The following is a 16011-nucleotide window of genomic DNA, read 5'->3' as shown; positions in this document are numbered from 1 at the left end:
AATCACATCACGGTCAGTTTAGCCTTAGATGAGAGGCAGTCGTCGTCTTCTTGATGATGTGATAATGAATCAGCGAATGATGTAGTAATGCTGTCTTGTCAAGATTACGCTGAAAACAGAGAAATATCTTTTGTAACTCAAGCTGCCATGGTTAGCCTAGACCAGGTGTCGGCAACCCAAATGTTAGGAAGAGCCATTTTGTCCTTTCAACAAAAATTAAACCACCCTCGGATTGATTACATCAGCATGGCATTTTATGTCCATTTTATCATCTTGGCTTAAAATATGTCTCAACATGTGCTAATGTTCTAGTACAGGACAAAAACATAATATAAACAAAAGTGCAGACTGCTTTAAACTTTAGCTCAGCTATAGTTTCTTTTCTAGTATCTCCAGCAGGAAACTTTTCCTCAAATGTAGAACAGCTTCTTGTAAAATATCTCTCGACGTTTGGCTTTCTACGAGACTGTAGTCAGCTTCTCATACACCAGCTTCTTGTTTCACGTTCCACCTTAAGAGGTGCCTGAGGTGCCAGAATGTAACTGCTGCAACGAGAAGCTGACTTCATCTTCATGACTTTTTAGTGTTTGACAGTTTCACATTGCGGATTAAACGTATCAGTGAACTAGTTGACTCCATTCATCTCCAAATGATCAATGCCCATATTGAATCTTTCTCTTTGCCGTTTTGTTAGCTACTAGTTAGGCCAGATTGCAGTTGTACATTAACTCCAGCATTTAAGACCATTTATTGTTAAAACTTATTCTGTTTTAAGTTCTGCTGTGGAGCCGCAACAGGGCAGTAAAAGAGCCGCGTGTTGCTGACCCCTGGCTTAGCCACACTCATTCAAACATAAATACCACGTTGCTAGGCTAAACACTGAGACATAATGTTTTTACAGTATAAACTTCTTTCAGTGTCAACTTTTAACATTTCCAGGTTTACAGTATGAGAAGTTGACTCTGGGAATCTTGCATCAGCTTTTGACAGCACCAACTATTTTCGTTTCTCCAGGAGAGCTTGTGTGAACAGAAGCCAATACATTACCGGCAAAACAATGCCGTCTCAGTCATGGCCAGCAAAGCACAATGTTTCTGAGATGCGTTGCTTTTTGCAGTGTTGTCTGGCGAGTAATAAATGCCACCAGAGTGCATTTTGTTCATGATTCTAGTAGAAACCCTTCACAAGAACTTGATGTGAACTTGAGCATGCATAGTCACTACTGTGCAAAAGCAGTGCTGCCTGACCAGCAGAGCAGGTCGTTTCTGTGAGCCTGTTTACACCTTGCATTCATATGTTTTGTCTCCAGATCATATCTGGATAAACTTTGAACAGATTCCATTCACACTTTTCATTAAAATGCATCGCTAGTTTGACCAGATGAGATCGGATTGTCTGTTTTCCGCATAGAAAGCACATCAATAAATACATCCTTTCTGCTTTACTCTTGTTTAATCTTTCCCCTGTTATGATACACGAGGACAAGCTTGGTTTGGGCACTTTCATCCGACCGTAATCTGATCACAGTTCATCCTGGGGGTGTTTGCACCTGGCTTTCCATGCGGTCAAGTGAAATCTGAATGTGGTCTGATTACCAAAAAACAGATGTGAATGCAAGGTGTAAACAGGCCCTGTGAGTGAGTGCAAGTGAATTCGAGTCCAGCCGGAGCCTGTCCCAGTGTTCATTGGGCGGAAGGCAGGAAACGCTCTAGACAAGTCGCCGGTCCATCACAGGGCAGATATATACATTCACCTACACTCACACCTAGGGGCTGTTTAGCATCTCCAGTTGGCCTGACTGCATTTCTTTGGGCTCTGGGAGGCCTTTATTGTGAGACAACAGTGCTACCCATTGCGCCACCATGCTGCCAACATTAAATAATATATAGCCTAAAATATTTTTAATTATTATTACTTTATAGTGTTAGTCCAACTTTGCATTGTATCTTTTGTAAGAAAATGCTGGTGAGGTTATGTTCTGTACCTTTTCTCTAAATCTCATTCAGAATCACCAACTGAAGTCAGCTGAATATAAACCAAACAACACATTTTATTACACTCAGATCTGTTCTCAGGACAAATAATACCCAGTTAAACTATCTTGGAAATAACCAACTAGATCATCAACAGGCAGCAGACAGATTTGTTTAAAGACAGAAAAAGGACTGTTTTATTTCTGTCTTTTTATTTATTTTTGATATTAATATATATATATATATATATATATATATATATATGTTCAGTTTCCAGTTACCTCAGATAAAGGCACTACACTCGGCTGGTCTCCAAAGTGTCCATCTTACTCCGAGGCTGAGACAAGACACAAATTTCTCCTAAATAATTTTTGGAGAATCATTGTTTAGTCTCTTGAACCTTCAAAGATCAGCCTTTAATGAAACTTTCTAGTCCCCTAATGAACTCATAATGTCCAAAGTTGTTTATCTGATTACACATACATGGAGCTAGTTAGCTAGCTAGCTGGTATATACATGGGGTTGGCTAACTTGTGGCTTTGTGATTAGCAAACTACGTCACTTTCTGAAGTCTGTGCAGCAACTTTTAAATTTTTCTCCCCTGATCACTGTACTGGAGTTCCATTGGGATGTAGTGTGCCATTAATTTCAGGAAGATATATTAAAAGTGTTGAAAATGGAAGACGTTGCATACTTTCGCCTACTCAGTCTCCACAGGCTGCCTTACATAGCAAAAGAGGAGGAGCCACCAACTTTTAAGACTGACATTTTTAAGGAAATAAGAAAATCTTGCTGTTTGATTGCATAGAGGTTAGTCAGGCGTAATGCAGTGGTGTGAGGAACCACACAATAATCTGTCATTTTTGTTTAGTGTAACATATTGATTCAGGTTCGATTTGAGACAATGCTAGCCTACAAAAATCTAGTAGCTACAGGGAATAAAATAATGCTAGTGCACAAACTGGACCTCAGTGTTTATCTGCTCACGAATTAGTCATTATTAGCTTTGTGGTGGAATTAACCACCATTAGCTAATTCCTTTCAGGTTTACCTGACGGCTGGAGAATCCAACCCGCCCCATCCAGCGTCAGAGACAGAAGCAGGACAAATCTCCACAAGGTGCAGGACTCAGGAGCTACACCAAGCTAATTCACCTCACTAATTCCCAATAAGGAGACTAAGCCTTCCAGACTCTTCTTTAAGCTCTGTGGCTGTTTCAGCTTCCTCGATCAGATACATTTAAAGAAAGGCAGGGAGGGGAGATTAGAGGAGTACCTGCGTAAAGAGTGTGATGAGTTAATTCCTTCATTCATGCTAAAGGCTGCCGCTAGTGCTCAATAAAGCCCGATTTGAAGGCTGTCTGGGCTCCAGTTAGCTGTGTGTTTCTCACAGAGCAGAGTACTTTTCTGAAATGCAGCAAAACTGTACTGTGGCTTATGACTAACAACACACAGACACACACACACACACACACACACACACACACACACACACACAAACCCACACACACACACTCTCCAGTGTGAGAAGTGGGCAAGTCTTGGGGGCACAACTGGGCGACAGCAGCGAATTCTCTTTCCCCTTTTGTCTCTCTTTCTCTATTTATCTCTGTCTGTCTCTCTTTCTCTTTCTTTATCTCTCTATCTCTCTTTCTTTCTTTTTCTGTCCCTGCTCTCTCTCTTCTTTCCCTTTCCATCTCTCTCTGTCTCTCTCTTATCTCACAGACGGTTATGAGAGAGAGAGTGTAAGAGAAACATAGAGTGAGAGAGAGTTTTTTTTTGCCTATTAAGTCTGTTTACTCTGCAGCTGGTGGTGTGGGGGGGTCAGAGTGGTGGGTTTCCTCCTCCTAACTGGACGAGCACCTGGACACACAGATGTTCTCTGTGACAGGGCTAATGGCTCTGCTGCGGCTCGACCCAGCTCCATTAGCCCGAGTACCGTCCCTGGAGAGAGTGAAAGAGAGATAGAGAGTCCAGTCGAGTGGCCGACACCGGAGCTGCACCACACTGCCAAAGGCTGATTTGAGGCACAGTCATGCTTTTTCACAGCGAGGTTTCCTGAGTGAAATTGCTTTCATTTCAATGGAAGTCTGCACACTTTAAGATTTTACCTCACAGACTTCCAGCAGAGATGAAATTTTGCACGTGAAACTTGACTTTGCTCCTAAGTAGGGTGACCTACTGTCCTCATTCTCTCTGGATGGGGAGGATGGCCCTTCCAACTCCCCCTCAAACCCCATGCAGTGCCATCACCAACTACTGGACGAAACAAGGAACCAACAGATTTTTCAGCAGGGCCCGTCACTCAGCGCAGCGCTTGCCGTTCTATTTTATACTGCGTAATTCTTCTTGTGTCAACTCTAAATGAACACAAAAGAAATGCAGCATGGTATTCAGGCAGTCGGGAGTCCATTGTTTTCTCATTCTCTCCCCTGTATTGCTAACCACAGCTAAAAAGTCACCGATAAATTGCTAACTTCAGTAAAACTGAGGGATTTCTTTTTATCGTAAGTCTGCTGCTTCTGCCTGAGCACACTTCTTTCTCAAAGAGATACAAACTGCAAAACTCTAGTGTGACTGCGCCTTTATACTTCTGCAAAGATGCATGTAAACATATGTGCATTGAGCGGAGCCAACATGCAATGTTACCAGCAAAATTATTTTAGGGAGGCAATAAATATTATTAAATATTAAATTCAATAAATTGCTAATTAAAATATTAGAAAACAAGAAAAGCAGTCAAATAACTGATACTTTTACCTATTTTTATGAAACTATATCGCTGTTGTCGGAAGAACATCATCAAGCATTTATTACACTTAAATACTTTTTAACTGTTTTTTAGATGATTAAACAAATTGGCCATATTGCCTTGTGGTGCACCACCATGTAACAGATCTTGCACAGTATTTGCTGCTGTTTGGACCAAAGTGTTTCCAAACTGCTGGATTCAATTTACCCTCGATTATCTTGTTTTCATAATCATTGGAAGCCAAAATCGGAATATAAAATAAAACTTCATAAATCACCCTGCAAGTTCCTGTGCATGAGCTTTTTTTATTAATTTTTTTCCAGTTTTTTCACGAATTTAGTCAAATTCAGTTCCGCCTGCTTGTTATCACTCCCCCAATCACACAATACCACCAGTGCTAGGAGGCCAAAGGCGAACACAAGCTTATTCCGAGTCATGTGGAGCCAGCCACCGCATCTTTTTGAACTGCCACTAAAGCAGCGTCATTGGGCAGCTGAACACGCTTGGAGGAGAATGCTAACCACCAGTTCTGTTACGTCAGCTAACAGACTGCGCTGGCTAGCACTGCACTGAGTGATGGGGGAGAGGGAGGGCCATCCTACCCACCCAGAGAGAGTGAGGCCAGTAATAGGTTCAGCTTGAGCCAAGATGATGGCAAGAGAGCCTTTGGTCAACAGTAAAGGTAAAATGAATTCAGCTGTTTGAAAACACTTTGGTCCAACAAGGAACAAGTAATTATGTTAAATAAAAGTGATGTCAATATTAACCAAAATAATTGTGATTATGATTTCTGACATAATCGAGCAGCCCAACAGGACTGTATACTTTAATAAAATGAGTAAAAGTGTCAGCTTTTTCGACTGCTTATCTTGTTTTCTAATATTTTAATTAGCACATTTAGTAACTTTTATTTAGTATTTAATATTTGTTGCCTCCCTAAAACAGTATTGCATGTTGGCTTCTCTCAATGCAAGCAGGTTTGCAGAAGTACCTTTGCAGAATTGCAGAGCCTTGGTTGCACTTTTTTGAACTGCTGCTAACGCAGCATCACTGGGCAGCTGAACGTGCTTGGAGGAGAACACTAACCGCCAGTTCTGTTGCGTAAGCTAACTGGCGTTGCGTTGGCTAGCATCATGCTGAGTGATGGGGCAGAGGGAGAGAGCGAGGCCAATTGTGGTCTCTTCGACTCACAGCCACGGATGACTGTAGCATCACCGGGGGTCAAACTCGTGATCTCCTGACAATAAGGCCAACGCTTAGACAATTTCACCTTTTGGGAGCCCCCCGAACGTGGGCTTTTATTAGCCTGCTGGGAAACATGCTTTTGTTTATGATGCTACATGCTATCAAGGTAGCATCACCTTCAGAGAGCAAGATAATCTGCCTGCACATCACACAAAAACAGCACTTGATGGAGATGGAAATGGTCCTTTAATGTCAAAGCAGGCAGTTTTTGCCGTGGTGATGTCTCATCCATTGTCAGTTTTGACCGTCAAGACTTTATTCCTAGTTATCTGTGTAAGAGCTCTAATTTGAGGTGACTGTCAGTCTTAGTCACGCGATGCAAGTCCAAATAAGTCTCCTACAGCTTTGGATTGATACTTCCCATGCTCTCCACTGCTTGTTCTCCACTTCACCTGGCATTAATACTGGCGCAGCTGAGTTTAGCACATGTATTACATGTGAAAAATGTTGACAAGAATCTTAAATATGGTCACTCCCCCACTCAATAACAGTTTTTAAGACAATGGTTAAAAAGATGTTGTTTCCTGTACTGTCCTGCACCATTCATCACTGGCGGTCTTCAGAGCTACCAGACTGTGTGAGATTATCAAATTATGTTGTTTATTATGCCAGTAATTGTTTGTTAGTAATGTTTTCCCATTATGTTTGTGGTGTTTCAGTTAAGTTAGAAACATAAAAAATAAATATATTCCAGCAATCATTCCAAAAAGCTGATTAGTACTAAATAGAGGTGGAGTATAATGGAATGTTTGAAAGTTAAACTATTCAATAGTTGCAGAATTACATTCTTGCATAATATCATTAGTCAGATCTAACAGCAGGTGACAGCAGCGTCTAGCCTCCTGAAAAACAAAAGAAGAACAGTTCGACCAGTCTCAGCACTGGGTTCATTCCCCAGGGATGACAAATACATAATGTCAATCATTTCAAGAGACTGCAAATCGACACAGAATGTTTTTTATCCCTCTCGTTCACCCTCCTCGCTCTATGTGGCTGGTTCCACAAGGGACGCAGTGCTTTTAACTCCTTTGCAAGGGTAAACGGGCTGCAGAACTGTAGGGATTTTAGGCTGCAAGAACTAGAAATACTGCTTTTTGCTATATGCAAGTGTTTCGCTCACGAGTTTGCCCGTCATGCAGGGTTGTAGTTTTCCCAAAACTTCTGGTTAGTCGGAAGGTGCAGCATGGGTGGAAATCCCAGCATTGCGTGTGCGTTTTCTGCTTGGACAACTTTCTGAATGAACAGCAGCCACGAAAAAAAGTGAAAATGAAAAGCAAATCGTCTTCTGAATGTATATTGATCCTAGCTTTGAATAGCTGGCCACCCATTCTGTTTTTGCAGGGCATGAGTGGTGCGACCACATGACTGCTAGAGCTCACACAGCGCTGCCCATTCACAGCCTCGGAGCAGCCGTACACTGTGACTACGGCAACGTTCTAGAACGTGGAACTTTGAGTGTCTATCTGATTAGAATGTGCGACAGTGAGTGCATTTATATCTGATAACTGCAGAAAATCAGATTTTGTCAGTAATCCGATCAACACGTTGACATGCACTCGAGTAATCGGACAGTAGGAAACTCGGGGTCTACATGAGTCAGGCGGTAATCAGATTTCTGCTTTGCAACCAGCCAATAAACTCACAGAAGAAGACGTGACATAAACGTGACGTAAACTCAAACTTTAAACCTTGTGACACTTTACCTGAAAATATGAACATACATCATCTTGAAGATGAGAAATATTTAAATCCTTAATTTCGTTGAGAATGTAGTTGGTTTCAGCGTCGCTCCAAAAGTGTTTTGCTGCCATCTTATTGCATCACTGCTTGCTTATTCTCCGGTACAGCAGTCCGATCCACACATGCTCAGACTGAGAAATCCGAAAGAAATCAGAGTAAGAGTCTACATGCACTGAGAAATCTGATTATTCTTTATCAGATTTCTTATTTGGATTTCGAGATTGGAGGATGGTATTTACATGACTAATTGAATCATTGGATAACTGCAGAAATCCAATTATGATCAGATTATTGAGTGTATGTAAATCATTTTTGTTGAGTAACACTTGTCACCTGGACTATCAATTGGTCTTTGCAGTTAAAATAAACATGACGTCAGATGAGGAGGGCACTGACGGGGGGATAGAAAGAGCAGCAGACCCCGTTTTTTTTTCAATGTTACTCTATTTTGCTACACAAAAAATATTTTCCCAAGGTTGGCAGATCTGCATTACTTGGCCTCAGAGCGCCTCACCCTCTCTGCAGCTTTTCTTAATAAAAAACTGCAAGCTAGTCAATTAACTCAATAATAAAAGCTATTGACTAAAGCAAAATAAACTGAAATCACATTGGTGATAATTAAAAATGAATAAAGCACTAATTCTAATTCATTACTCCATTTGTGTCTACGTGACTAGTAAGTGCTGTATTTGAACGAAAGGGCTACAATCGCGGCTTCTATAGCAACATACCACGCATGAGCAGCTGGGCCTCAGCCTGAGTATTAATAAACTGTCGCCAACTGGATATATTTTAAACCGCAGTACCGAGCATACCTAGACATACATAAATTATGGTAATTGTGAAACGTAGATATTTGAGCATGAGTACTCAATTGGATATACTTAATAAGTATTCAAAGGCTGTAAAATGCTGTTTAGTCCGACTGTAGTTCAGCAGAATGATGTGGTATGAAGCAACTTTAGACTCGCTGTGTGTTGATTGGCTGTTTCAGGAAGCTTGCTTGACACTTGCAGTTTCTAAGAAATCTCAAATGAGCTGCGGAAGGCTTTATATTGTGTAACTCGAGTAAAATTTAGTTCCACATACGTCTCAAGCAAATAAAAGTTGTGTGAAAGTTGAACTGTGAAGAGCCATCCGACCTACATGCCGTGCAAATCTGTGGGGTGCTTTGTTTTAAGAAGATGCTGGTTGGTTAAGCAGGGAAGAAGATCTGTCTGTATTGGGGTTCAGGGATGAAGCTCAAAATGGAACCAAAATGGAACCTAAAAAGGAACATCTAATAATTCTGTACATTGTTACTTTACTTCAGTGCAACCATAGACTTTTCCTGGGTTGTACCATGATTGCTGTCTCTAGGTTTCCTTGTTTCCTTTACGTAGTTTGGTAAATGTTACGGTGCCCCTTTAGTGCACACATTAACACTATCTGTAAGAATGTGCAAACACCTACATGAACGTCTGTGTACAGCGCAGATAAAGAAGCGTAATTTGGCCTTGTCTCAGGAGATAAAGGCTTTACTGGTGCTGCCAATGCTAATGCCACCTCTTCTGCTGAGCTAACACTAAGCAGATGTGTAGCATTCAGTGTAAAGCTGCATTGGTGGTTAGTAGTTGTCATTTGAGCCACCCACCAAAAGCAACTAAGAAGAAAAAATTATGTAGATTAAGGTATTTTTATAAGCTTTTCTGCTTGTCTGCATCTTAATGGCATAAATACATGTGAACACAGAGTGAATAGAGAGGCCTTCAGTACATATGTGCATATTTAGCACTCTGTAGAACCCCGCTTGGTGTTTGGCAGGACGTTGTGGCTTTCATCGTGCTGAGTAAGCTACAGCACCTCATATATTTTTAACTTTACCTCTGCAACAAGAGGAGAAAAAAAAACAGGGTGGGGAAGACTTTCCTGAGAAGTGACTCTGACAGGGTCAAGAGTTGAAAGAAAACGATGTCTACTCTTTTATGTTCCAGTGTAGCAAGATTTCATCAAGACAAAAGAGCGCAGAGAAGATGGGCACTGAAAAAGAACAAGAAGTGAAATTACCATATATTGAATCTGACAATGAATCAGTCATCTCACCCATCACTCTGTCAGGAACATTATTCTGAGTTAGATATTGTATTTCAGCCTAGATGTGTTTTATGCCGTCACTATAATCTCTTAAAATGAAGTGTTCTCTCCAAATGGGCTTTTTGCTTCCCTCAAGTATTTGTTTGTTTGTTCTTGAAAGATCTGTTTATTGGAGTTTTCATCAAGGACATGAGCATGCTGAAAGGTTGATAATCCTCAAACAAATTACACGTATCCAAAAGAACAAGACAGAAGATACAGGACCTAATGATGTCTGTAAAGAAAGGAATAAAAGACAAAAAAAAGCTCATTGTGGAAAAACATCTGCAATATTGTTTGTCCATTGTAATAGCAACACTCCATAAGAATAGACACCCAATGGTCACTTTATTAGGTCCCCTTACCTACACAGAAACAGAATTAAAAAATGTTTGGTTCGTTCAGAACAGAACCAATATACAAACCTCAGTTTTGAAAAAGTTAAAAATGCTAACAAAAATAAAACAGTGATTAGTAAATTCTTTAAATTGAAAACAATACAAAAAACACAATATTTTTGTCTTAGCTAATGAATTTTGTTTTTGTAAATATATTTTCATTCCAAAATTTCATATCTGCAGCATGGTCCAAAAACTCCATTGTATTACATCACCTTTCCTTTTAAAATCGCTTAATAATCATTTAACAACTGCATGGGACCTTTGTTGTCGTATTTTGGGCTTCATAATGCACTACTTGTTTTCATTGAGAGACAGGTCTAGCAATCTAGCTGAGTATGCAGCCATGCTGTTATAACCCATGCAAAATGTGGCTTGGCATTGTCATGTCGTAAGCGTGGATGTCCTTGAAAAAGACCTTGTCTAGAAGGCAGCCTATGTTACTCCAAAATGTCTACATATTTTTCAGCATTAATGTTGTCTTCACAGATATGCAAGTTACCCATGCCATGGACACTAATCCACGCCCATACCATGACAGACACAGGCTTTTGAACTTTATGTTGGGAACAATACAGATTCTTCTTTGGCCCAGAAAACACAACGTTTATTATTTCCATAAACAATCTGAAAGGTTGACTCGTCAGTCCACAATATATGTTTCCAGTAGAGCTCGGGCTCAGAGAAGTCAGCAGCGTTTTTGGATGTTGCTGGCATATGGCATCCACTGTGCATAATACAGTTCTTAACTTGCAGCCACAACAAACAACAGAAGTTTGTCAGTTGTTCCCATGCCCATGTAGTGATGTCTGCCACAGAAGCATGCTGGTTTTAATGCAGTGCCATCTGAAGGATTGTGGAATGTTATTCTTAAACTGATTTTTTGGTGATACACTTTTGCAAGTAAAGTGATGAGCTTTAACCCATCCGTGGCCTTTCCTGGATGCTTTGTTTACACCCCTAGCATGATTGCATCACCTGTTTAAGATGCGTTTTAACACACATACCTAGTCTTAAATTACCCCATCTGATCTGAAACCAACATAACATTCTTAAACCATTGAACATTGAGGGAATGAAAAAATGATGTTATTAGCTAGAAACAGAGATTTCAAATTATCTAGAACAGTGAAGGAGCCCTGATAGTTGGGAAGACTTATTTCTTTCTTCTTCTTTTGCTTTTTGTCATTTTTCCTGAGAGACACTTTGCTCTGAGTAGCTATGTTAAGGAACCTGTGGGGGTGAGGTCATCTCTGCAGGCCAGCAGCAGGACATCCTGCTGCAATTTGAAGAACACAGGCACGTTCATTTAACCTTCTGCTGGTCGGTAAAGGAAATAGTTGTATGTGTGAAAAGCCCATGCCCACGGGCCAGGTTATATTCAGCACCGCTCGCTCAGTGTTTGAAAGTGTGAAAGTACACTCTCATTGTGGTTGCAAGACTGTGTTTTAGTACGCTGGTGCAAAGTTGTTTTGAAGTCTGGGTTGTAGGTTTGTGCCACTCTGCTCACATCTGTGAAGGCTGATCACACGGTACAGTGGAATCGAGGCTACTGCACCCTGGTTGTCGAGCGCCCCACAGCATGACTTTGTAAACAGGGCAGAGCACAGGAATCCCACTATAGGAGGCATCACCATGAGTGAACCAGAGGATGTTCTAAACACAAGCTCAAGTTCAAACTCACATCAAGCTCAGTTTCTTGAATTCATTGTGTTGACCGACTCCTAATTCATCAGCTAATGCCGGCCTTACACCAAACGACTTTTCAAGTGATTTCATTGTCGCAGACAAATATCCATGTCAGAATAAAATCACGAGAGTCTTGTTAGAGTCGCGTTGCGCTCGCATCATCTCGATCGTTTGGTATAAGGTGGTCAAGATGGCGGTTTTAAGTCAGTCTTTTTCTCATCTTGACGCTGCAAAAAAAACAACTGTGTTTAATATTATCATAAGTTTTAAGTCTTGGCTCATACAAATAGTGACGTGCCAGGGGCGCGCGTGAGCACTTGTGGCCGAGCGCAGGCAAGCGGCGCGAAAGAGAGAGAGAGAGAGAGAGAGAGAATGCAGGCATCGCTGACTGAAATCTCTGTAAAAAAAAACAGTAATTCAGTACAGTAATCATGCATTAAAATGTAAACTGACTGTTTTAATATTTCAGGTTCACTGAGCCTGTAACACGTAAGGAAATGTGCTGAGGACTTCTGGGTGATGATCTGCCAGAGTACACAGTTCTACAGTGAACTAATCTGAGCCCCAGATCTTTACCTGCCCAGCCAATGTATCTTCCCATCTGTACCACTATAGAGTGGAAGGAAAAGTGTTTATCTGCTTGTAAATTTCCACCAGGTGCATGATGGGGAATAAGCTCAAAAATGTAGTTGCAGTCTTGTAAATAGTGACACTGCAAGATTCCTAGCCTTTGCAAAATCATAGTCTCTGACTAAAAACGCAACACTGTCTTCAGATGTGAGAGGGTGTCAGAGTTTAGTCTTTCAGAAGTCTTTTCAAAGTCTTCTAGTGTGTGGTTAACTCAGTCTTCAGGAACTCACTGTTTATTTGAGCTAAACGGTATGAGCTGAAATAAATCCCAGTGTACATAGACTAGTAGCAGTAGCTGCCATCATGCCATCTCTAATACCAGAGCTTGATTTGAAAGAGGGTGCAAAGGAATTCTGTCCCCCCATTAAAAAATAAACCATCCCCTTTGCAAAACTACCATCCCCTTTGGATTGAAGTCATGTGATATACCTTTTTTGTATCATTTACCAACTACATTGGTCCAAAGTCAGACCTCAAAACACATTTTGGGCTTTGATCTGAATTATCCTTATTTCATTAAAATAAATAATAGAGCAGTCCATTTTGCCACAAAACAATCATAGCGCTATCAAAACTTTACCAAACGTTCTGTTAGTGACTGATTCAGTAGTGGCAATTGCAGCTAATTTGGAGCATAACTCATAACTGCTAGCCAGTATATGATGAGCAAACATAGCTTTGAGAAGTTGTACACTTGTAAAGTCATAATACAAAAAATCACAGGAAATATGTTTCAGTAGTTACTTAGTTCTTAATGCTACACACAATTTTTAGACTTTGGGACACATTTACTTCAAAACAATGAGATCTAACTACTTTATCATGTGGCCATGGGGGACAGGGATGCAGTCTTACTTTCGGCTCTGAAATACAGGGGTGTGGCTGTAAAATAAGGCTCCGCCCATCGACTAAAACTCTAAAAAAAAGACTAAAACATACAACAGCATTTTGTACGTTTTTTTTTATTATTTACAAATGAAAGTCATGTCTTTCGTGTTATCAGACTCATGAATTACCCTACTGGTAATTCTTCACCTGCTACTAACAAGTGAAAAAGCCCTCAGGCCACCCACTAGTATAGTCTTTGACTTACTGGAACATCCAGTGTAATCACTGAAAAAATCCCGTAGTTAAGTTAATGTATGTTGACTGTTTACCTACCTGCTGATGTTCTTCTTTCCCCCTTTTTTAAGCTTGCCAGTTAATATGTTTATGTACCTTGTCTCTCTTTGTACAATTGTTGATTTCTTGAAGCTCACAACAGAAATGTCAGACCGTTTGCTCTTTTCAAAAGTTCTTCAATGCATTCTTCATTTCAAAGTGATTTTGTTGACAGCATTTGCATATTTCCGATTTAAAGCAAGCCGAAAGACTGCGAGGTGTGACGGAGCCGTTTTCGGCATCGTCGCGCCACTTTGTTTTATCTTTCCGAGGAGATTTTAATTGGCTGGTTTTGTTCAAAGCAGGTAACGCAGAAAGTGCATGAAATCCCATGCTTACCGGATTAAGGTGCAAATTAGCAGATCTTTATGTAGGCTTATATTTTCAAACCCTCAGTTTGCTGCATCCGTAATCAGATTTGTGCATTTTATCCCTGTGGTTGGTTTCGTTGGACGTGGCCTGCAAGTGTCTGACACCATCACTGGTCATTACCGTGGCAACTCAAAGTCAATAATTATTCTTTTCACTTTTATTCATGTAGTTTAGGATGAAAGCCTTCACACATTTGAATGAAAATCCCTCAGATGAAAAGCCGTTTTTGGATTTACTTACAGTTAATGTGTAATTCTTTTACCTGTCATTAATTTCCTGAGAAGAACCATTGTCCATTTAAAAGCAATAGATTGTCCAGAGAAGACAGTAAGGTGCTAATGATGCCCACAGAGTCATTCCTCATGTACTCGCACTTCACAACCAGTGCATAAAGTAAAGCCACTTAAAAAAAAATCTTGTAAAAGGCTATTTTTTTTCATCCTCAGGCCTGAATGGCCCCATAACTCAGCAGAAGCAGATGGTGAGGGACTTCCCAAACCTACGTAGTGGCAAGGGCAACCAGCCCATGCTGTTGTTTTTATAATTAATAAAGGAGATTATATGTGCTCTAAGTGCTCCTGCCCTCTGCTTTGTCCTCAGGTCCTGTGTTCAAGCCCAGCTGCAGCAAGGCCCAGAAATACCTAGAGTTCATCCCTATCAATCTGCACACACAGCGCATGAGAGTGACGTGTCCCAGGAGAACAGGTAGGAACACCTGAGTGTCAAGTACAAAACGATTGCTCTCTTTCTTCTCCACTGTCTCTTCACCACTATCTCTCTCTCTCTCTTACTGAGATTTACTCTGATGACCAGATGTTTGTATGTGAGCAGGCGCTGCATAAAATGTGCCTCGATGTGGCCTCAATATGCACTCGCCACACGTCTGAAATTGACCTTCAGTTTGCTACGGCTGTAGCTAATCGCACAAACTGTGCATATTACTGCCTGCTAACTGCAGGCCACTTCTAAAGCACAGTGAAACAATGGAGCTGCCAACAAACCCAGGACTAAAGAGACAACATGATTTCAGTGATTGAGAGACAGCAGTGTTTGAAGAGCTCTTTCCAACTAAAACATTCCACAGCGATTCTTCGCTGACTCAGAAACAGGTAACAATAAGATACCATTGGCAAACGCTCTACACAAAAATCTCCATCTTTAAAATCCTATAGACAACCTCTGGAGAAGTTCTGGAGATTTGAAATAGTGTTTTTTTTCTGTTGGTTATTCTAGAAAGTCAATGCTATGGGAGTCACTAGGTGAACTTTTACCGCCTTTGAGCTCATGAAGACTAAAAACCTATTTGGATGTTTTGGATTTGGTCACTATTTAGTGGTTTCTCCTTTGCATTTCATTAATAAAATAGATTTCATAACGAAAAACTGCCTGAATCTGAAGAACCTTATATGTTTTGTTCTTGGAGGAACGATAAAGCACTTTTTAAGGCAATGTTATGCTGTAAACCAGTAGTGGGGCCTGATTACAAGTTGGAGGAGACACATATCCTAGCAGGCATTACGTCTCAGAGACATTGAGAGCCACCAACTAGCCTTGTTCTTTGTAGCTACGTCATTGGGACATGACCCACCAATTACCATAACCGGAGGAAAAAATTAAACTTGTTAAAGTTTTAAACACATTGCTTACATCACGTTTGAATGTACTGAGTACTATGACAACTGACAGCATACCATGGTGGGTAAAGACTGATTAAGTGCAGGCCTGGTGTTTACAGCTGTAGACATGACTAACCTGTAGGAAATTGCACAGCTCGGCTAATTCAGGTGGATTAAACTTTATTGTCATTACTCCACTATAACAAAAAGCTTTCTCACTGTTCTCTGCAGTGTAATGTTTACACACAGTGGTACAAAGTCAGTATTAAGACAGACAGTACTAAGTTCGGCTTCCATGTGGGTGGGGAGGCAGGACCTCCATGG

General features: G+C 40.7%; 1 protein-coding gene across 1 annotated transcript in view; it reads left to right on the top strand.

Moving 5' to 3' along the window:
- inpp4b (inositol polyphosphate-4-phosphatase type II B) overlaps nucleotides 1-16011 on the top strand; it is a 413125-nt gene that overhangs the window by 281921 nt on the left and 115193 nt on the right. The window contains exon 11 of the mRNA XM_036575007.1: nucleotides 14672-14776. Coding sequence (XP_036430900.1) covers nucleotides 14672-14776 — 105 coding nt within the window. The remainder of the gene's footprint in view (nucleotides 1-14671; nucleotides 14777-16011) is intronic.

The sequence above is a fragment of the Colossoma macropomum genome, unplaced genomic scaffold (assembly GCF_904425465.1).
Source record: "Colossoma macropomum unplaced genomic scaffold, Colossoma_macropomum, whole genome shotgun sequence".
In the NCBI taxonomy this organism is placed as follows: Eukaryota; Metazoa; Chordata; class Actinopteri; order Characiformes; family Serrasalmidae; genus Colossoma; species Colossoma macropomum.
This window is presented reverse-complemented; position numbering and strand designations above follow the sequence as displayed.